The sequence below is a fragment of the Watersipora subatra genome, chromosome 11, assembly GCF_963576615.1.
Source record: "Watersipora subatra chromosome 11, tzWatSuba1.1, whole genome shotgun sequence".
Taxonomy (NCBI): domain Eukaryota; kingdom Metazoa; phylum Bryozoa; class Gymnolaemata; order Cheilostomatida; family Watersiporidae; genus Watersipora; species Watersipora subatra.
In genome coordinates, this window is record NC_088718.1 from 5,519,612 (window position 1) to 5,536,635 (window position 17,024).

Consider the following 17,024-nt stretch of genomic DNA (forward strand, 5'->3'; position numbering starts at 1 on the left):
CTTATGAGTTGCATATTCAGCGACCAGCTTCAACATTCTGTCAAAACCAACACATTCGCGTTATGTAAACCTATGGCCACCAGAAAGGAAACAACAGGAATGGCTGCTGCCAAGAATGGGCTGTCAAGTGTATTGAGTGATAACATGTGTACTGTATATAAGTGGAATCAAAAAGGAAGAGACAAAGCCCGCTCCTTGTAACCATGTATATATGCCTCATCACTAGCTATGAAACAGTTCACAAGAGAACTTACATCACACAATCTTGCATCCCTCAGTTCACAGTCGCTAGCCATCCCTAGATAGCACTGAAGAGCTAATTGTAAACCGCATAAAAAACTCACGAAATGCAAGAAGCAATAAAAAGCCTCTAAATAATTATGACATAGAAAATATTTTAAGAGCCAGAGTAAAGATGGCGCAAGATTTGAAAAGACGGACAATGCGATCAATCAGTTGACCGAATCCTTACCAACTCATAGTGAATTTTTCAAGCCAGGAATGAGTAAAATTGCATTATAATCAGACGAATTGCAAGAGAATCGAGTGGCATTGTTCGTTGTTACATTTTCTTCCCATGCACATTAACGATTGCGGTGAATAGAAATGTATACCGCTCCTACAATCTTTCATACTCATCAACTCTCTTCTTTGTATTTCCTTTTCTTATGTCCTTCAATGTCTTGTACTTGTCTCGGCCTATAACAGGACACAATAATATACAGCAAGTATTAACTTGCATTATTACAATGTATAAGGAAAAAACTGTTCTAGTCAGTAATTAATTGTACTGACAGAAAGCTGGAGCGATACCCCAGGACAAAGACTTTCATGAGCTGGGGATTGATGTTGAGGTATTTTCCATTGGCCAATGATAGCAATCTATGATTTCCTTTGAATGATATAAATTTATAATCTCCTATGGGATAATGATGGCAATTTATATTCTCTGATATGAGTTAATGGTTATGTTCAGTATTGTCAACTGGTTTTGCATCAATTGTATTAATGATGCAGCTTCCTAGGTTTGTCTTGATGTTTTGGCCAATTGCTTACAGTGGGTTTACTTATATGTAGCCAAGTATCAACCACATCCAGGCATAACACTTTTTGGGATGTAAAATCGAAAATATATGCTCATTGAAATCCAATGAACAATACCGAAACGGGACATACCTTGAGCAACATTCTCAATATGAATACGATCCTCAGAAGTAAGCTTGGTTGCATCCTGTGAAACCTTCAACTCTCCCTTCAAATCCTAAATACACAATTGCCTTCATAAACATTCCCTCTTTGGACACAAAGTAATTAATGAGTTAGATAATTAAACCTTCGCGACTAGCCCACCAAAAACTTAAACTAACAACCTTACTCTGATAATTGTTTTCAAGGCAACCATATTACAAACGGTTGATCAAACCTCTAAAAGACTGAATATTAAGGAATTCTGATCAAAGAAATCTTTTTATTGAAAATTCGAGTTGGTGATACTTGTAAATATCCTTAAATGGTGTTTAACTTGACCAACAAATAATAAAATTAAAGACATTAGATTATTAACAGTATAAATAATTAAAATATTTATAGTTGTGGAGATTTATCTGTAAAAACTTGAGAGCTATTCAAGTCCAAAGCTGAAATGCCATGAATTTCTGATTGTGTGTTCGCGCTATTCTATCCTATACCAAGTTTTGTTTGTAGACAGTTCCACAAAAGATATTCTCAAGAAATATAATCGATTTATTGAAATACATTTTTTTCTATCCTGTGATTGGCAATAAAAACTGACCAACTAAGTAATAACGTGCTACAAATACTCCAAAGGCCACCAATTTATTTTCATATTGTTACAAATGTGCATGTTCCAAAATCATGGTACAAATTGGCCAATATTGTCAACGAATACAAACTTGGTTCTTATCGGATTTTTGTCATAGCGTGCGGATATCGGTGTTACACCAAAACCTGACTAAAAGGCAAATATAAGTTGATATTTAATAATAGTCATGCGTAGATCATCCTTAGCTTTCCATTCATTTGAATATTCCCATATAATTCATCGAACAAATACTTAACCAACTCTGAACTCATAACAAATAACGTGTATATTTTAAGCCATAATCGCGATCCTCACTGTGTCTATTTAAATACAAAATAAAATTTCGGTGCTTAGTTATAGTCAAAAGCATTCCTCAAAATAAGCTATTGTTCTTTAATACAGGTTAGCATTTTGGTGGAGATAATTGACAGACATCCACGTCTCATTTTGTTATCTAAGGATACAAAGCAATGAGCTCAGATGTTCCCCATTCTGTGAATACTCTTTATAATCTTTACAGAAAACTTACTGAATTTTTGTAAAATATTTTCAAGTCACCAGCACATGTCATATTACTTATGTATCATATCAACTGTTATAACACTATACACAGCTTAGTGACAATGGACCTTCAATAAGTGTGGTCAGTTTTAACAGTGCCTGTACCTATGCATGCACCTAAATAGAGACAATGTGTTTAATAGAACTAAGGCTAGGAACTGTCCAGTGTGCACTTCAGCAGATGCGTCTTGATATTAAACTTTGTTTCAAGTATTTAAAGGAAGTAGTCATTCTTTTTTACCTCAAGCTGTTTCTGGAGACGAGCATTTTTAGCTGCAAGAGTCTCTCTCTCCTCCTCGGGACGAGGCACGTCTCCCTCTCCCACCTGCAGGTCCGCTGTGTAATCATCATTGTCATCGTCGTGGTCTTCACCCTCCTTGGTGTAGAGGTTGGGTGGGTTTGCTAGCCTCTCTTCTAGCTCCTTCTTTTCTTCCTCCATTCTCAATCTAAAGACAGGTCAATGAACTTGAATATTGATTCTAACTTGGTTGGGTTGGGTAAGGGATACGAGTGCCAAATGATACTGAAAAGTTTTCTACACATTTCGCATGAATTTCATGTTGAGAATGTTTATTTACAGAATGAAAATATTGTGTGGGTATCTAAATACGACCATCATCATGCATCAAATTAGCATGATAAATATCTTCCATCAAAATTATAACTAATTGTACATGGATCAAAAACTAAATTCATATGTAACTATTGGTATTTCAAGCAATCCTTTCAGGTTTATCATCGATAAAAATAATTAACTTTTCCCAAATACTGTTAACATTCATTTAAACATACAAACTTATTTAAAGATGAGCTATTTATCATTTTAATACCATAAAATGTATCCAAAAACACTGAAATATTTGCAAAAATTTATAGTTTATAGCTTCTTAGTGGTCTATATTTTATACAAAATGTGTGTGTTATGTGAAACAACGGTTTCCATGACACTTATTTAGCACTTTATTTATTTCACATGGAATAATTGTCTTTGATTACGAGTTGTCTAATAGCATAGGATTGGATAAGAAGTCCAGTACGCAGTGTGGCTATAAATGTTTCTCTAAACAATGTGATGTTATTATTTACACGCTGACAAAGATATAATCACATGGAATGTCCTAAACATGTCCATTTCACAAAGTAACTGCTCATTTAACAAATTACATCTTTATGTTCAGTTCAGTACATAAAAATCATAATCAGACGAAAGTTATTGCAGGTTAAAAAACAATTTAAACTTGAGAATAGTTTGAAACATGAGTCTAATTATTCCATAACAACAGAAAACCTAAACAATGTTTGTTGGGAAGTTATCAGGTATTCATGAGAACACAGTATTTTAGTGGTGATAGGAAGACCTACAAATGTCTTCTTCAGCTCAGATTGTATGACACTATGTACCCAGGACTATTCTCGGCTGTAAATAACCATGCTGCCTCACCTCTGAGCCTCAAGTTCTTCCCTTGCTTGTCTTGCCTCTTCCTCCTTGGCCAGAGCCTCTTGTTCTTTAGCTTCCGCCTCTGCTCGAGCCTGCGCTGCCTCTGCCTCTAACCGCTCTTTCTCTTCCCTCTCCGCTGACGCTGCTGCAAGCGCAAGAGCCTGTGCTTCCTCAGCCTTGCGGCGAGCATCCTCTACTGCAGCCCTTTCTTCCTCAGCTGCCTGAGTAAAACAAACATCATGGTTCTTGACAAAACATCATGGTTCTTGACAAACTTCTCCCACAAAATTCCAAACATAGCTTGACAGCAGTCGCATTTGTATAACAACAAATTCTAAAACCGACATTTTATGTAAATTCGGCAAGTCATTAACCATCGCAAATTTCCAGCCATTTCCTATCAGATATCTGCTAATACGAGAATTGAAAGCTGCTAAATTTTATTTTGTATAAAATATAATTTTTTAACAGTCCGGTACATAGTTTTGGATGTGAAATTTTTCTATTTCTTATCAATCATTAATAGTATTAAATGATAGACAGGCTTGAACTTTGTACATGGTGTTATTCATAGCATTTTCAAATACAAAAGTATAAACAAAATAAATATCAAATAATAGTATAAAAGAATGGTAGAATAGACAGATGGTCGTATCAAAAGTACAAAAGCTTTCAGAAAAAAACAAAAAATGTATAAACGCTAACTATAATCAAGAGATGGATTTTCAGTTTAATTCATTTTATTATTGAGCTTACTAGGACAAACACAACCTTACTAGGTCAAACACAACCTTACTAGGTCAAACACAACCTCACTAGGTCAAACACAACCTTACTAGGTCAAACACAACCTCACTAGGTCAAACACAACCTTACTAGGTCAAACAAACTAAGAAAGGGTGGCCAGAAAGTTCCCACGCATTTAACCCCGCAGTACTCCATGTGACATATAAATAAAAGCGGTTTTGTAGAGTTTCTCTGCCATAAATATGCATGTAAGTGGAAAATTTCGCTATAAAACTATATTTGATTGGTTTAAGAAAGCAAGAGCTATCAAGCTGGAAACATCATAAAAGGTAGCGTAATAATGTAAACTACGGTTGAATATCTTATTTAATTTTAGTCTGGGTACTGCGGGGTTAGCTTAAAGAGACCCCACTCCCTCACATTGCACCAAATCAGCAACACAAGCCACCTTCAGTAACACGTTGCAAAAGCATACCTGTGCTTTTCGTTCAAGTTCTTGAGTTTGTTTCAGAGTTTGCTCGAGCTGTGTTGCCTGCCTTTCCCTCTCCAACTCGTACTCCTTCAGCCTATCCTGCAGTGCTTGCTTCTCCTGCTCGGCGGCTTCTCGTTTCTTCTTCTCTTCCGTCAACAGCTTCCTGTCAAACAGCGAGTGACAGTGTTAACAACCTCATTACAGAACACAAATGCAAAGATACAACATCTAAGAGGATAGCATGGCTTGGGATGACTGCCTCGTGTACAAATAAGAAAAAGAGAAAACTGCAGATTTCTTATGGAACATCGAGACAGCCATCATTATCCAGTTTTGTAAATATAGATTATTGAACTGCAGACGAATAAGATATGCAACAGAGCAAGACTCAGTCCACCGCACCCATACCTGCCACAACTGGTCTAATGGAATCGACAACAATAGACAGGCGGCTAGCCTTATCAGTCCAACCAAACAAATTTAAACAGCGACACGATGCTGCCGCTTTGGTCATAACGATAGCTGCCGAGTATGAATTTGAGAGCTGACAATCTGTTCAGATAATCAAACTGTTCAATCAGGGTTTTGCGATATGACAGCCTATATTGTGTTCAATAAATTTAGTGAAGGCTGATCAATGAAACCTTATGACAGACAATCAGATCTAGCAGGTCATACTCACGTCTTCTCCTCCTGCTTCAGTAAACTGTTAATATTTTACATAAATATGCTTAGCAAACAAAAACATAAAAGGTTACAGGTAGTAATAGGGAACGCAAACAAGTCTGGAATACAGCCAGCGGCGTATGTGTGGTACCTCTCACCTTCCAATCATATCATGGGAAATGGTGACACCTCAAACTTAAAATAGAATTTGCACACATTCATGAGTTTCTAATGTCAGATCTGTAATAAAGCTGCCATACAAATACTTTAACAACAATGAAAATATAGTTGTCTACACTATCATATACTTTTTTTGTAGGCATTGATTGGTGTAATCATTCAGGGCCACAGAGGGGTGATATCAGGGTCAAATATATTTGCGGAAAGACAATAATGCTTAGATTAATAAATAGATCTAGAGCTTGTTTGTTAGCATCCATGCAACCTGAACAAAATGACATACGAAAAGTGCCATCTCAATGATAACCTTCTATGCCATGTGTTTATATTTACTGAATAGAAAAAAGTTTTCAAATAGTAGCAGAGCAGGGAACTAGTGATTTGAACGCAGGGAGAGTTTAGCCGAGTATTATCGAGTCGGATCCATCAGCGGTGAAAGTTTCTATGATGTAGAAATACTCTCACAACGAATGCCTTGGCACAAATTTAGTGAAGCAAAATGGCATCGACTGCGTTCGAATTTTAACATTTATATAATTCAGAGTGGAAGCAACTCCAAACTAATTCGAAGCATGGAAACACAGTGAAATTGATGTAGATAACAAAAGAGGAGTTCTGACTACACTCTGAACAGTGCACAGAGCAGGCAGTCTAAAATGAAAAAAGGCAATGCAATGAACACGGAGTGTAGGTCAAAACAAGAGGTCTAACACTGCAGACCCTAGCAGCCGCGAAATGTCACTATAGACATTATGTTAGGCTGAATAATCAATGACACATACTCTCTCTGCTCCCTCGCAGACCTCTCCTCCTTTGCCTGTGCCTTCATTTGCTGCACCTCAATACTGTCGGCCTTCCTCCTCCTCATGTAGAGCTCATGGTTTCCCATACAGAGAGCAAGTATTCGTTTGCTGATTCTCAACCTTCCCGTGTAGAACACAAAGTCCTGCAGCAGAAATAACAATAGCACTTAAAGGGACGACAAATGAAATTTTCCATCCTCCACAGAATGGGAGCACCTCTGCGTTAAAGCGTATACACCACCTGGAGGCAGATGATTGTCATTCCCAGACAGATTGCAAGGAAAAATAACTACACGACTCCCAAAGTATGCAATGCATAAAGCCGTAAGTTGTTTACAAAGACAACTAGGTGTCAATACACTTCTTCTTAACCACAGTGACATTTCTTCCTAACTGAAAATAATGCCATGTGAAACAATTCTTGCAGTTATGACATCTATCTGTCAAATACACGAGATATCTCAGACCATTTAGACAATATACAGTATATACACAACTTCAGGTTCTAATCCATTTATGACCATACTGAGTGATACCAGTACAGTGGTATAGTAAAAGGCTCGCAGTACTTTTTACATTCGAGGCTGAATGAGTTGCCAACACCGACTTCTACAACTTTTTGTGTAAAGTATGGTTTTCATATCGGCTGTGAGACCTAACAATCTCGTAGAGAACATTTCAGAGTGAGACTCGACGCCTATTGTTCCCATGAAGCTTTATCACCAATGACCGCAGAGTCAGACTGCTGCCTAAATTCAAAGTCATCTAGAAACTGGCTTTTCTTAACAAGAAATGGAGCTCACTAAGCGGGGTTTCCATATTATGCATTATATCCCGGGGACAGTCCAATACAACATGTGTCCCAACAATGCTTTTTGGAAGGTACTGACTGCGACTCCTTGTAAAAGTTAATAAGCGTGGCAATCGAGCACAGGCTTTGGTTTCATGCCAACCATCCAACTACCTTGTCACTGGTACTTGAGCCAGATGACGGCGCTTGCGGCTGATATAGGGAAACGCTTGTGGGTGATATAGGGAAAGCTTTCGATAAATTTAGAGCAATAATGTAATTAGGACAGATTAATTTATTGACAGCTTCAGCCTGTGAATATACTGACAGAAAATAACAACTCCGCATACCGGTGCCTTTTTGTCGATTGGCTTAATGATGAACTTTTTGTCGTTAAAGCTGATATTCCTAATCTCACTCCATGGAAAGCCGATCCTAGGGGTCAGTTTGTCATCTTTTTCATAAATATTTAAGCCGAGGGCATCTACTCCAAGAAATAGCTCGGTGCCCTTCTTGTTCTTGATATCAAAATAGTTGACTCCATACATTTCAAGATCCTGAGCTATCTGTAATAGAGCACAACGATATTAGAAGCTTGGACAGACATTAACTTTATTATCAATGACCTTTAAAGCAAATTAGACCATGAGACAAAAACAACAAATAATACAAAGAATGTTTATCTTCTACCTAGTTGATTTTTGTTGGTGTTTAATTATCTCACAAAAAAACGAACGAAACTGAGTTGATGGGCATGAGTAGCGGAAGCATTCTTGCAACTACTAACACTGCAAAATCGGCAAATGCCAGTAGATGCTGGTGCAATACAGGGTAAAAAAAGTCCTGCTGTCTGTCATAATTGACAATATATGCATCCAAAAATAAGCCAGCAGAAGAGCTATGAGATACATTGCGGAATGTGTACAGACAAGGATGCTAGTAAAAAGAAGTTTGCACCTTAAGGTATTCCATCATAGCATCCTCTCTCATCAGCCCTTTGTGTTCTGAGTACCAGTTGACAATCCTCTCCTCCCATTGCTCTTTGCCGAGCTGATGCTGGTCGAGTACCCTATAAGAGACCTCGTATCATCAGGCATTAGACATAGACATCAGACGTAGCGTATAACCTCACGTCGCTAGCAAGTGCTATCAAGCTTCCACTCATGACTAATAAATGTGCGTATAAAACAATTGTAAGAGAGTAATCTTGGTGAATAAACATAACGACTTCTACTACTCGCAACATTAGACAAGTAAAAAGGATGAACGAGTCAAATCAATAGAAGGAATTTACTTCTCCCTGGTTGGTGCTCCATGATGACAATTCGCCATCACATAAATTCCAAGGCAAAGGCAAACAGCTAGATACAGGTAGCAATAAAAACCTTACAACAGGGTGTGTACTGTATACTTGCTAATTGCGTATGAATCCGCGCATTCCCGGAGGAGAGGAAAGCGGGTGTCAGCAAGTGCTGAGACCTTTATACATACCGATCTGGCAGGAGTCTGTCAGTGGCAAGGAAGCCAGTTTTGTGAGTGTCAGGGTTGTAGTCTCCGTACTTGGCTTGTACAGCGTAGGAGGCGAGAAGCACACTCGTCTCTGGTGGACAAAATGCATCCTCATTCAGAATGGCCTCCTTGACTTGTAGGAAGAACATTCTCTGCGAATGAATACGAGAAAACTTTATCTGACTTGTAATTGTCTCTCTTAGAGCATTAGCATTAGCCTCTCTTAGAGCATTAGCTTTGACACATTAATTCTTCATTTGTGTTTGAAAATATTAGAGTTCCGACTCTGGCTTTAAATATGAACTTAAACAAAATTTTAGTACATTTTATCAGAAAGTATCAGTATTTTTCCATCGTTAGCGAATGTTTTTGATGCTTGAGATGACCAACTGCCAAGATGTTTCAATATTAAAATCGATAAAACTTGATCGCGGTGAAAATACGATAGCAATTGAAACGCTCAGATCAAACGAAAGTGTGATCATGACATGACGTCTATAGTTGCAAAGAGACCGACAGAATAGAGACGCGTAACGCTGCAACTCGAATGCAATAGACGATATCAACTATTGACATCTTTTTTGCACGTATTATTCTTTTGAGCGTTTCAACCCCGATCAAATTTTTTCAATTTTAATCTTAAAACATCCTGGCAATACGATCACCTCAAACATCAAAAACAATTGCTAATGATAGAAAAATACCGATACTTTCTGCTAAAATCTACTAAAATTGTGTGTAAGCTCATCTTTAATGAGTGAATAGTGCCAAGGGACCAAAAAGTAGAGAAACAAAACAAACAAAAGGCAGCAGAAGAGAGTGAAGAGAGCAGATATGGGTCTAAGAAAGGGATATAATGCAATTGAATAGAGGGAAAAGAGAAAAACAAGGCTCACCTGTGTAACTTCCTGAATGAGCTCCTCACTGACATCTTCTGGGTAGAATTTAGCTCTGAACTTAAACTGAAGTGGAGTCTCTTTTTTCACATCCTGTCCCATGACTTTTTTGTTGAGTTTGAGCCATGTTGGAAAGCCCTTACTGTCGACATATTGCAAGCCAAAAAACCATATCTCCCTCAGGCCTATAGTCTTGACCACCTGTGGACAAACACCGTTTCTCAGATCATTCGCATGATAAGTGCTTGAAAATGTCCGAATTTTTAGTATAAGACATTTTGCATTCAACTTGGCAACAATCAGACCAAATCATATTCAAAGAAGAGGCAAAGTGATGACAGTTCATTTAATAAACAAGAATGCAAAATCTATCATCGCAATTATATGTTGTAATAAACCACAGAACACCTCAGCAATTTCCGATTCCATGGCAACCTTTGGTATAAATGATTCATACCTTCTTTAATCAAGAATATAGGATGTGTCATGCACTAGATTTAGAATCATGACAGTCTAAAGACATCTATTTTAATGAAGTAGTGACTCAATCCACCCCACGCTCATTAGTGGGGAAGCCACACGAACAACTACATTTGTAATCACCATTACTAACCTGAAGGCATGAATAAGCTATGCATTTTATCGCAACACCAGCCTAATGGTAGTTGAAAAGTGCTAGGCAATGCCCCTTAACGACAATAATTTTGTATCACACACCCAGTTAATTCACAGTTTGTACTGAAGACAAACATAGACCACCTTATCTCTAGCAGTATCTCGAGCTCATATACCAACAGGTTTACCTCGGTACACACCAAGATAGCAGCGGAGAGAGGCATAATCAGTGCGGCTCTATCCACCCAATAAATAACTAAATCCTGTTGGCAACGCGGCTGATAAGTCATCAGTCGTAGCGTCCGCTGACTGAACTCGAAAACCTTGTGAGTCCCTCTGGCCAAACCAAAATCCTTCCGACTTACCGAACCGAAATATGTGGACTCGCTAACACAATCGCTGGGCCACAATTCCGCCAAGTCGACTAACCATGATTGAATAAGTCTTAATAGAATTATACACAGACCTGATCGAACAGTTGTTTGCCAGTGGTGCTCGGCTGGATGGCAAACTCCAGCTCGGCATCCATGGTGGTTACCCTTACATTCACCTGCAAGAATGAAGAATACCAATACGTTGAATGTGGTACTGCTGTCAAAGTTTAGTCGAGACCATAAAACAGACACATTGGCATGATCTGGAGTAAACAGACATAATGAAACGAATGTTAGGTTTTATAGATGCCTGTGAACAGCACTAAAAGGCCTTGACTAACTGAGCAACGTCAGTCAATGGAAAACAAATCAGGAGTGTACAGAACGACTATAAATAAAAATGGTTCATGTAAGCAAAGATACATGGTTGGTTCCACACAATTTTTGACGCCTTTTTATACAACGATTTATGGTAGCTGACCAAATGCTCGAGCTGAACACTTATTAGAACAATAGTTCAGAAGTGATGGGAAACTATAATAACATAAGATATGACAAACCCTCAATTTTTCAGCTAATGCCTACTGGAATGAAAGAGACAATTCATAATAACAGTATTGCATACTGACAGATACTGTTCAATCTTCTGCCTCAATTTTCATAACAGAGTTGTAGAGTTTTTTGAGCATTTCATGAACATTAAAAATAGGTAAACGATCGTACTGCCATATGCTCAGACTGGTGCTAGAAGTATGTCACCCAAAGTGCATTCGGTCATATATGACACTGTTATATGAATTCCAATCTGAGTAGATTTAAACACGCGCTCCTACATATTGTCAAGACAAGTTATTAGTTCTACAGTCTATTCAAACTGAGTGTATGCATCACGTCTCTCGATTAGCAATTATCAATCCGCTAGCTACTAGTACAATGCAAGAGATCTAGGGGGTTGCAGTGGTAAATGAGGTCAGTAAGTCACGGCTGAGAGACGAAGGAGGAGACGCTATAACAGAATTCAAGTACATGTGGAGGAGAAACATTATCACTAAATTATACTCTAGAATGATTTTATTACAGGCTACAACATGCTGGTTATATGCTGGCTAATGGATTAATCAAATAGCATCAGAGGAAGCTGGCACTGGAAGAGGGGGGTGTGAGGCTATACCAGCTTTACATGTATCTCAGCTTAAAATGTTCCTAAGCTGGCAGGAAATGGACTACTAATTGATTACTAATACTAGCAACATCAACTAAATATATGCGCAGGATTAACCTACACTATCATCTAACAAATTCCAGGACATACCGAAGACCGGATTAGTCATCATGGAAGTGAATAATAAGGTTATGGAATGTCTTGTCTATATGGAACATCATATACGATTTATGTCATAATAATCGTGTTACCTATACAAGAAATAGGTGTACAATCAAAACCCTTCAGGTAGTTGGTAGTGATAATGCAAGTTTTATCTTTACTCGCAATGATGTGCTAAGGTATAGAAAGTGTCTAGTTTTATCGCTTTATATTGTTAGATAACCGAAACTGAGCACAAGATCTGAGCTACGAAACGCTATATAATACTATTACTGATGAACAGGAACAAACAATTCGATCATACATATAATCAGACTCGTACTGTCTATTGAATAAACAGTGAGTCTACAAGGAATGTCGAAAATGGTAAAACTCTAGCCGCTGTGCAGACCGATGTACTAGGAACTGCTGGTAGATTTGATTACGTGGACCATGTTAAACAGAAATGCAGAGATTTATAATAATAATGGCAACCAAAAATTGAGGTGTTAGTCAAGTTTTACCCTCCATAACTGCATGGTTTGTTAAAGTAAGGGGAGAACAGTACATTTTTACAAGTATCGATCTAGCGAAATAAACTTATAAACTTCATGCTATTCGCTAAGCTATCAATTCCATTGTGTCACCCTTTTTATAAACATTAAATAACATGTAATTTAATTCTCCTTTTTTGGTTATGAAAGCTACCTTTAGTCATTCCAAGTTTATTATTGTGGCAATATGGTGGAAGATCACACTGCACTAAAGACTTTTTATCTGTTTAGTAGTGTTAGTGGACAGTCTAGCAGTGTTAGTGGACAGTCTAGCAGTGTTAGTGGACAGTCTAGTAGTGTTAGTGGACAGTCTAGTAGTGTTAGTGGACAGTCTAGTAGTGTTAGTGGGCAGTCTAGTAGTGTTAGTGGACAGTCTAGTAGTGTTGGTAGACAGTCTAGTAGTGTTGGTGGACAGTCTAGTAGCGTTGGTGGACAGTCTAGTAGCGTTAGTGGACAGTCTAGTAGCGTTAGTGGACAGCCTCGTAGTGTTAGTGGACAGTCTAGTAGTGTTAGTGGACAGTCTCGTAGTGTTATTGGACAAACTAGTAGTGTTATTGGACAGCCTAGTAGCATTAGTGGACAGCCTAGTAGCATTAGTGGACAGTCTAGTAGCATTAGTGGACAGTCTAGTAGCATTAGTGGACAGTCTAGTAGCGTTAGTGGACAGTCTAGTAGCGTTAGTGGACAGTCTAGTAGCGTTAGTGGACAGTCTAGTAGCGTTAGTGGACAGTCTAGTAGCGTTAGTGGACAGTCTAGTAGCGTTAGTGGACAGTCTAGTAGCGTTAGTGGACAGTCTAGTAGCGTTAGTGGACAGTCTCGTAGCATTAGTGGACAGTCTAGTTACATTGCACTAAATATGGTTACTAAACGTTAACAGACAGAAATTTAAAATTACATCTATTTTATCTAAATATAATCATGATATTGCATTTTTCAGCAACGACTTTGATGTCAGAAGAACAAACAACCAATTCTGAAGATAGAGCACTCGGGATGCAAGCTCCCAGCTGTGACATAAGGCTGCCACACACTGACTGCCAAATTTGAATTTAGAGAGAAATCTTTGTTGATGTCATATGGCGGAGATGAGAAGAACATCATGTTCCACACCATAAGGCAAAAAATCGTATAACAAAAATATAGTAACCCGCGAGCGAAGCACTGTATTGGAAAAGTCTGCTATGTATGTATATGTCTCGCATCATCTGTCGAGTGGTGGTTATAACATGACACCAATCGGAATGTGCGTACATCTTGTGGAATGCGCTAGACAGAAATTAAACGAATGAGATTTAAAATATTGTAAAATAAAAAATATAAGAATAAAAAATAAAATGAAAAGTACAATGAAAATATTTTAAAAATTAGCTATTATCGGAAGTCGTCTATTTAATATATATCAATGCAAGGTAGGCTTTCAAGAATAACGATTTTGAACGAATAATTTTTAGCTCATTTAATTCTAAAAATGAGCAATTGTAATATGATTATTAGTGTCGCAGTTGTTTCCAGTTAAAATTTTTGCATAAACGCACTCCTTTCTGTTCATATTTAGGATTGAAAACATTGATAAGCCTGGTATTTGGTAAATGATCAAAAATATTCTTAAACAGTGTGTAATGCTATCTGCTGCAGTTAATCTGACAAAGATTTGTGCTGTCAGTTAACCTTTAAAGACCGCTATAGTAAATTTAACTATAAAAACTAATTTCCTGTGTGAATTTCTTGGCCATTTCCTGGATTTAGCCTAAAATCTAATGCCCGCATAAAATTGATGTCAAAACAGCATTGCATCAAACTGCATATGTGGTTGACAACCGTAATGTATGCAACTGGCATCAATTTCAAATCAGGCAAGCAACAAATATATTAGGAAAACCGCACGCAAGCTGACAAACATTACATTTCTAATTATCATACCTCAATGTCATGTCAAAACATAGTTAAACACGTTGAAATGACTACAGCATGTACTGAAATCTCTCACGTGCTGCCAGCGTTAGAAAGGAATTCGATATAAACGTATATATCTATTTCTCTAAACTGATGCCTTCATGACTCCTCATGCTTCTACTAATCCGACTAACAGCAACTATGAACGCCATATTCTTCAGCCTTATATGACAAATGAATAGTGATATTACCATTATGTAGCTGTTGGTGTTCCGAATAGGGTAAGGTGAGAGTGAACAGAGCGAACCTCTATGCTTTAGGCAATGTCAGCAACCACTGGGCAATGTCAGCAAGCACTGGGCGTGTGCTGAGCGAATAATCACGAACGGGAAAGGTGTAACAGGGTGAGTGGTGACCCTTATCGTTATGTACACAGAGTGGGTAGTGTTAGCGGTATGGTGATGACTCGTATGCACGCAGGGAGACAAAGATTCAGCCTCATTAAGCTGGCGCATAACCTCATTCTCTAGGGACCTTTACTTACTCAGTCATATTAAAAGGATTACATAACTGATTGCTGCAACATCCCATGCTGCAATGGTATTGGTAACTGTACTAGCCTATAGCCAAGTCTCTCTCAAGGCAGAAACCAGCCATTCATAGTTGGACCCGCCAAACCATAGAAATTTCTCACTAATTTAGTCGCAACACGTGTTTATTAAGTTGTTATTAAGTGAAATAGCTTTGATAAACTTGAGAAAGTGAAATAGCCCGCCCTGCACAGGCTCAAAGACAATGTTTTTTAAAAAGGGCACAGAGTGGACATTGACCTGTCTCTCTAATCCGCAAAAATTATACTAAACAAGGAATCGCCAATGGCTGATGTATGACCAGTATCAACAAGAAAACACTTCAACATGATAAAACATCCAAACCTATAATTTATCAATTCCAACGGAACACCGAATTCATTAACAAGCTATGAGCAAACAGGTTCAATTCAAGCTGCCAGCTATATCAACAAACAGTTGATACTTATCAGTAAACAAATGGTAGGCTTCATTGAAGGGAATGCAAGGCCGGTAGGTGAAGTACTGACTCGCTAGTCAATGAGTTCAGCCAACTATACACACCTAGTGAGCTTTCTGCTGCACTAAATAGCAGAACATTTTAGTATGAGTCACTTTAGCCACCCAATTACTTACCGGACGAGGCATATTCTCTGTAGATTGTATACAGGTTATTGTCCTTAGTGAGCTTGTATCTGTCAATATGAAGACAAATAAATAAAAACGTCAAAGTGAGGCAATGGTGGTATTCAAATCCAAAATATGTCCAATACCAAACATTACTAGTAGTCTAAAACCAAAAAAGTAACAAACTAATACTTCAACGACCTGAATACCTGCATCATTAAATATCAATGGGAGTGAGAAATTTCAGACTAATGGCAATTCAATTGAACAACTTCCATGCCAAAGATCTTCAGCATGAGACGAGTGAAATGTCCTAGCTAGCCACTCTTTAAACTTAAGTTGCCCAGATGTTTAGATAAACTATTTTCTACACTTCACTGCCACAGTTACTAGATTTCATAGAAATTTCGTAACTATGACAGTGAAGTGTGGTTAAGTTTGATTTTACTAGATTTCATAGAAATCTAGTAAAATCAAACTCCTTAAGCATTGTGTATTAATACACAATCTAGAGAGTAGCATGGCTCAAAAGATGCTTGTGGTCCATTGTAGAACTGACTAAAAGGATTGCTGCTTGCAATGTTAAAAATTATTCTAAATTAAGTTTTCAGATTTGATAAATTGGCGATCTGACTTCATTCGATACGAAACATTAAGACCGATTCAAATACCATAGTGACAAGTATGGGCTAACCAAGCATCATTTAACAATAGCTACAATTTCAATACAACATTGAATGAATAAATTGTCTAGAAGTACTCGTCGCCAGACGAAACACTAATGGCGTAGCACTTCAACTAAGTTAACGCCCTCAATCAATAAAATATCATAAAACAATAAAACAAACGATTAACAGGCTTTAAAAGTTTGATAAATGCATACGAAGATCACAAATTGAGCAGCTGTTCTAACAAGTCTACGACAAACTTTCCAGTTTTTTGAGCAGTCAACAAAAGTAATACTGCATTTTCTTTATAAAAGGTGTTTAATAATTGATTGTGGTCAGTAATGTTATATCCGGTAAAACCATGAGCTGGTAGCTTATCGAAAATGCTGGAATTCGCGCAAATCCCACTTAAAGCTAAAATCAACAGCCATTGAAGTGGATACGACCTTATCTTTACTGTTGACACTCTTCAACTCAGATCTACAACGCACCGCTTCCTGTTTGGTTCGAAGTCGCGGTTTTTGTCGTCGAGAGCGG

At 37.8% G+C, this 17,024-nt stretch overlaps 2 protein-coding genes across 2 annotated transcripts in view; one reads left to right on the forward strand and one right to left on the reverse strand.

Annotated features, from left to right (window-relative positions):
- LOC137408574 (EKC/KEOPS complex subunit Lage3-like) overlaps nucleotides 1–17,024 on the forward strand; it is a 296,168-nt gene that overhangs the window by 114,985 nt on the left and 164,159 nt on the right. The window lies entirely within an intron of this gene.
- Nucleotides 115–17,020, reverse strand: LOC137408725 (radixin-like). Its single transcript, XM_068095304.1, has 13 exons — nucleotides 16,934–17,020; nucleotides 15,829–15,887; nucleotides 10,966–11,049; nucleotides 9,885–10,085; nucleotides 8,971–9,140; nucleotides 8,437–8,548; nucleotides 7,830–8,045; nucleotides 6,669–6,832; nucleotides 5,044–5,203; nucleotides 3,825–4,042; nucleotides 2,625–2,829; nucleotides 1,177–1,261; nucleotides 115–699 (listed from the first exon to the last, which is right to left on the reverse strand). The coding sequence occupies exons 2-13, from the start codon at nucleotides 15,838–15,840 to the stop codon at nucleotides 620–622; spliced, it is 1,707 nt and encodes a 568-aa protein (XP_067951405.1). The 5' UTR covers nucleotides 15,841–15,887; nucleotides 16,934–17,020; the 3' UTR covers nucleotides 115–619.

Bases quoted from the DNA above. Each gene is read 5' to 3' on its own strand.
- LOC137408725 (XM_068095304.1), bottom strand. The intron at 6,833-7,829 runs GTATGCGGAGTT...TTTCTGCTGCAG, and splicing joins CAATCGACAAAAAGGCACCG to GACTTTGTGTTCTACACGGG. The intron at 700-1,176 runs GTATGTCCCGTT...GTCCTGTTATAG, and splicing joins TATTGAGAATGTTGCTCAAG to GCCGAGACAAGTACAAGACA.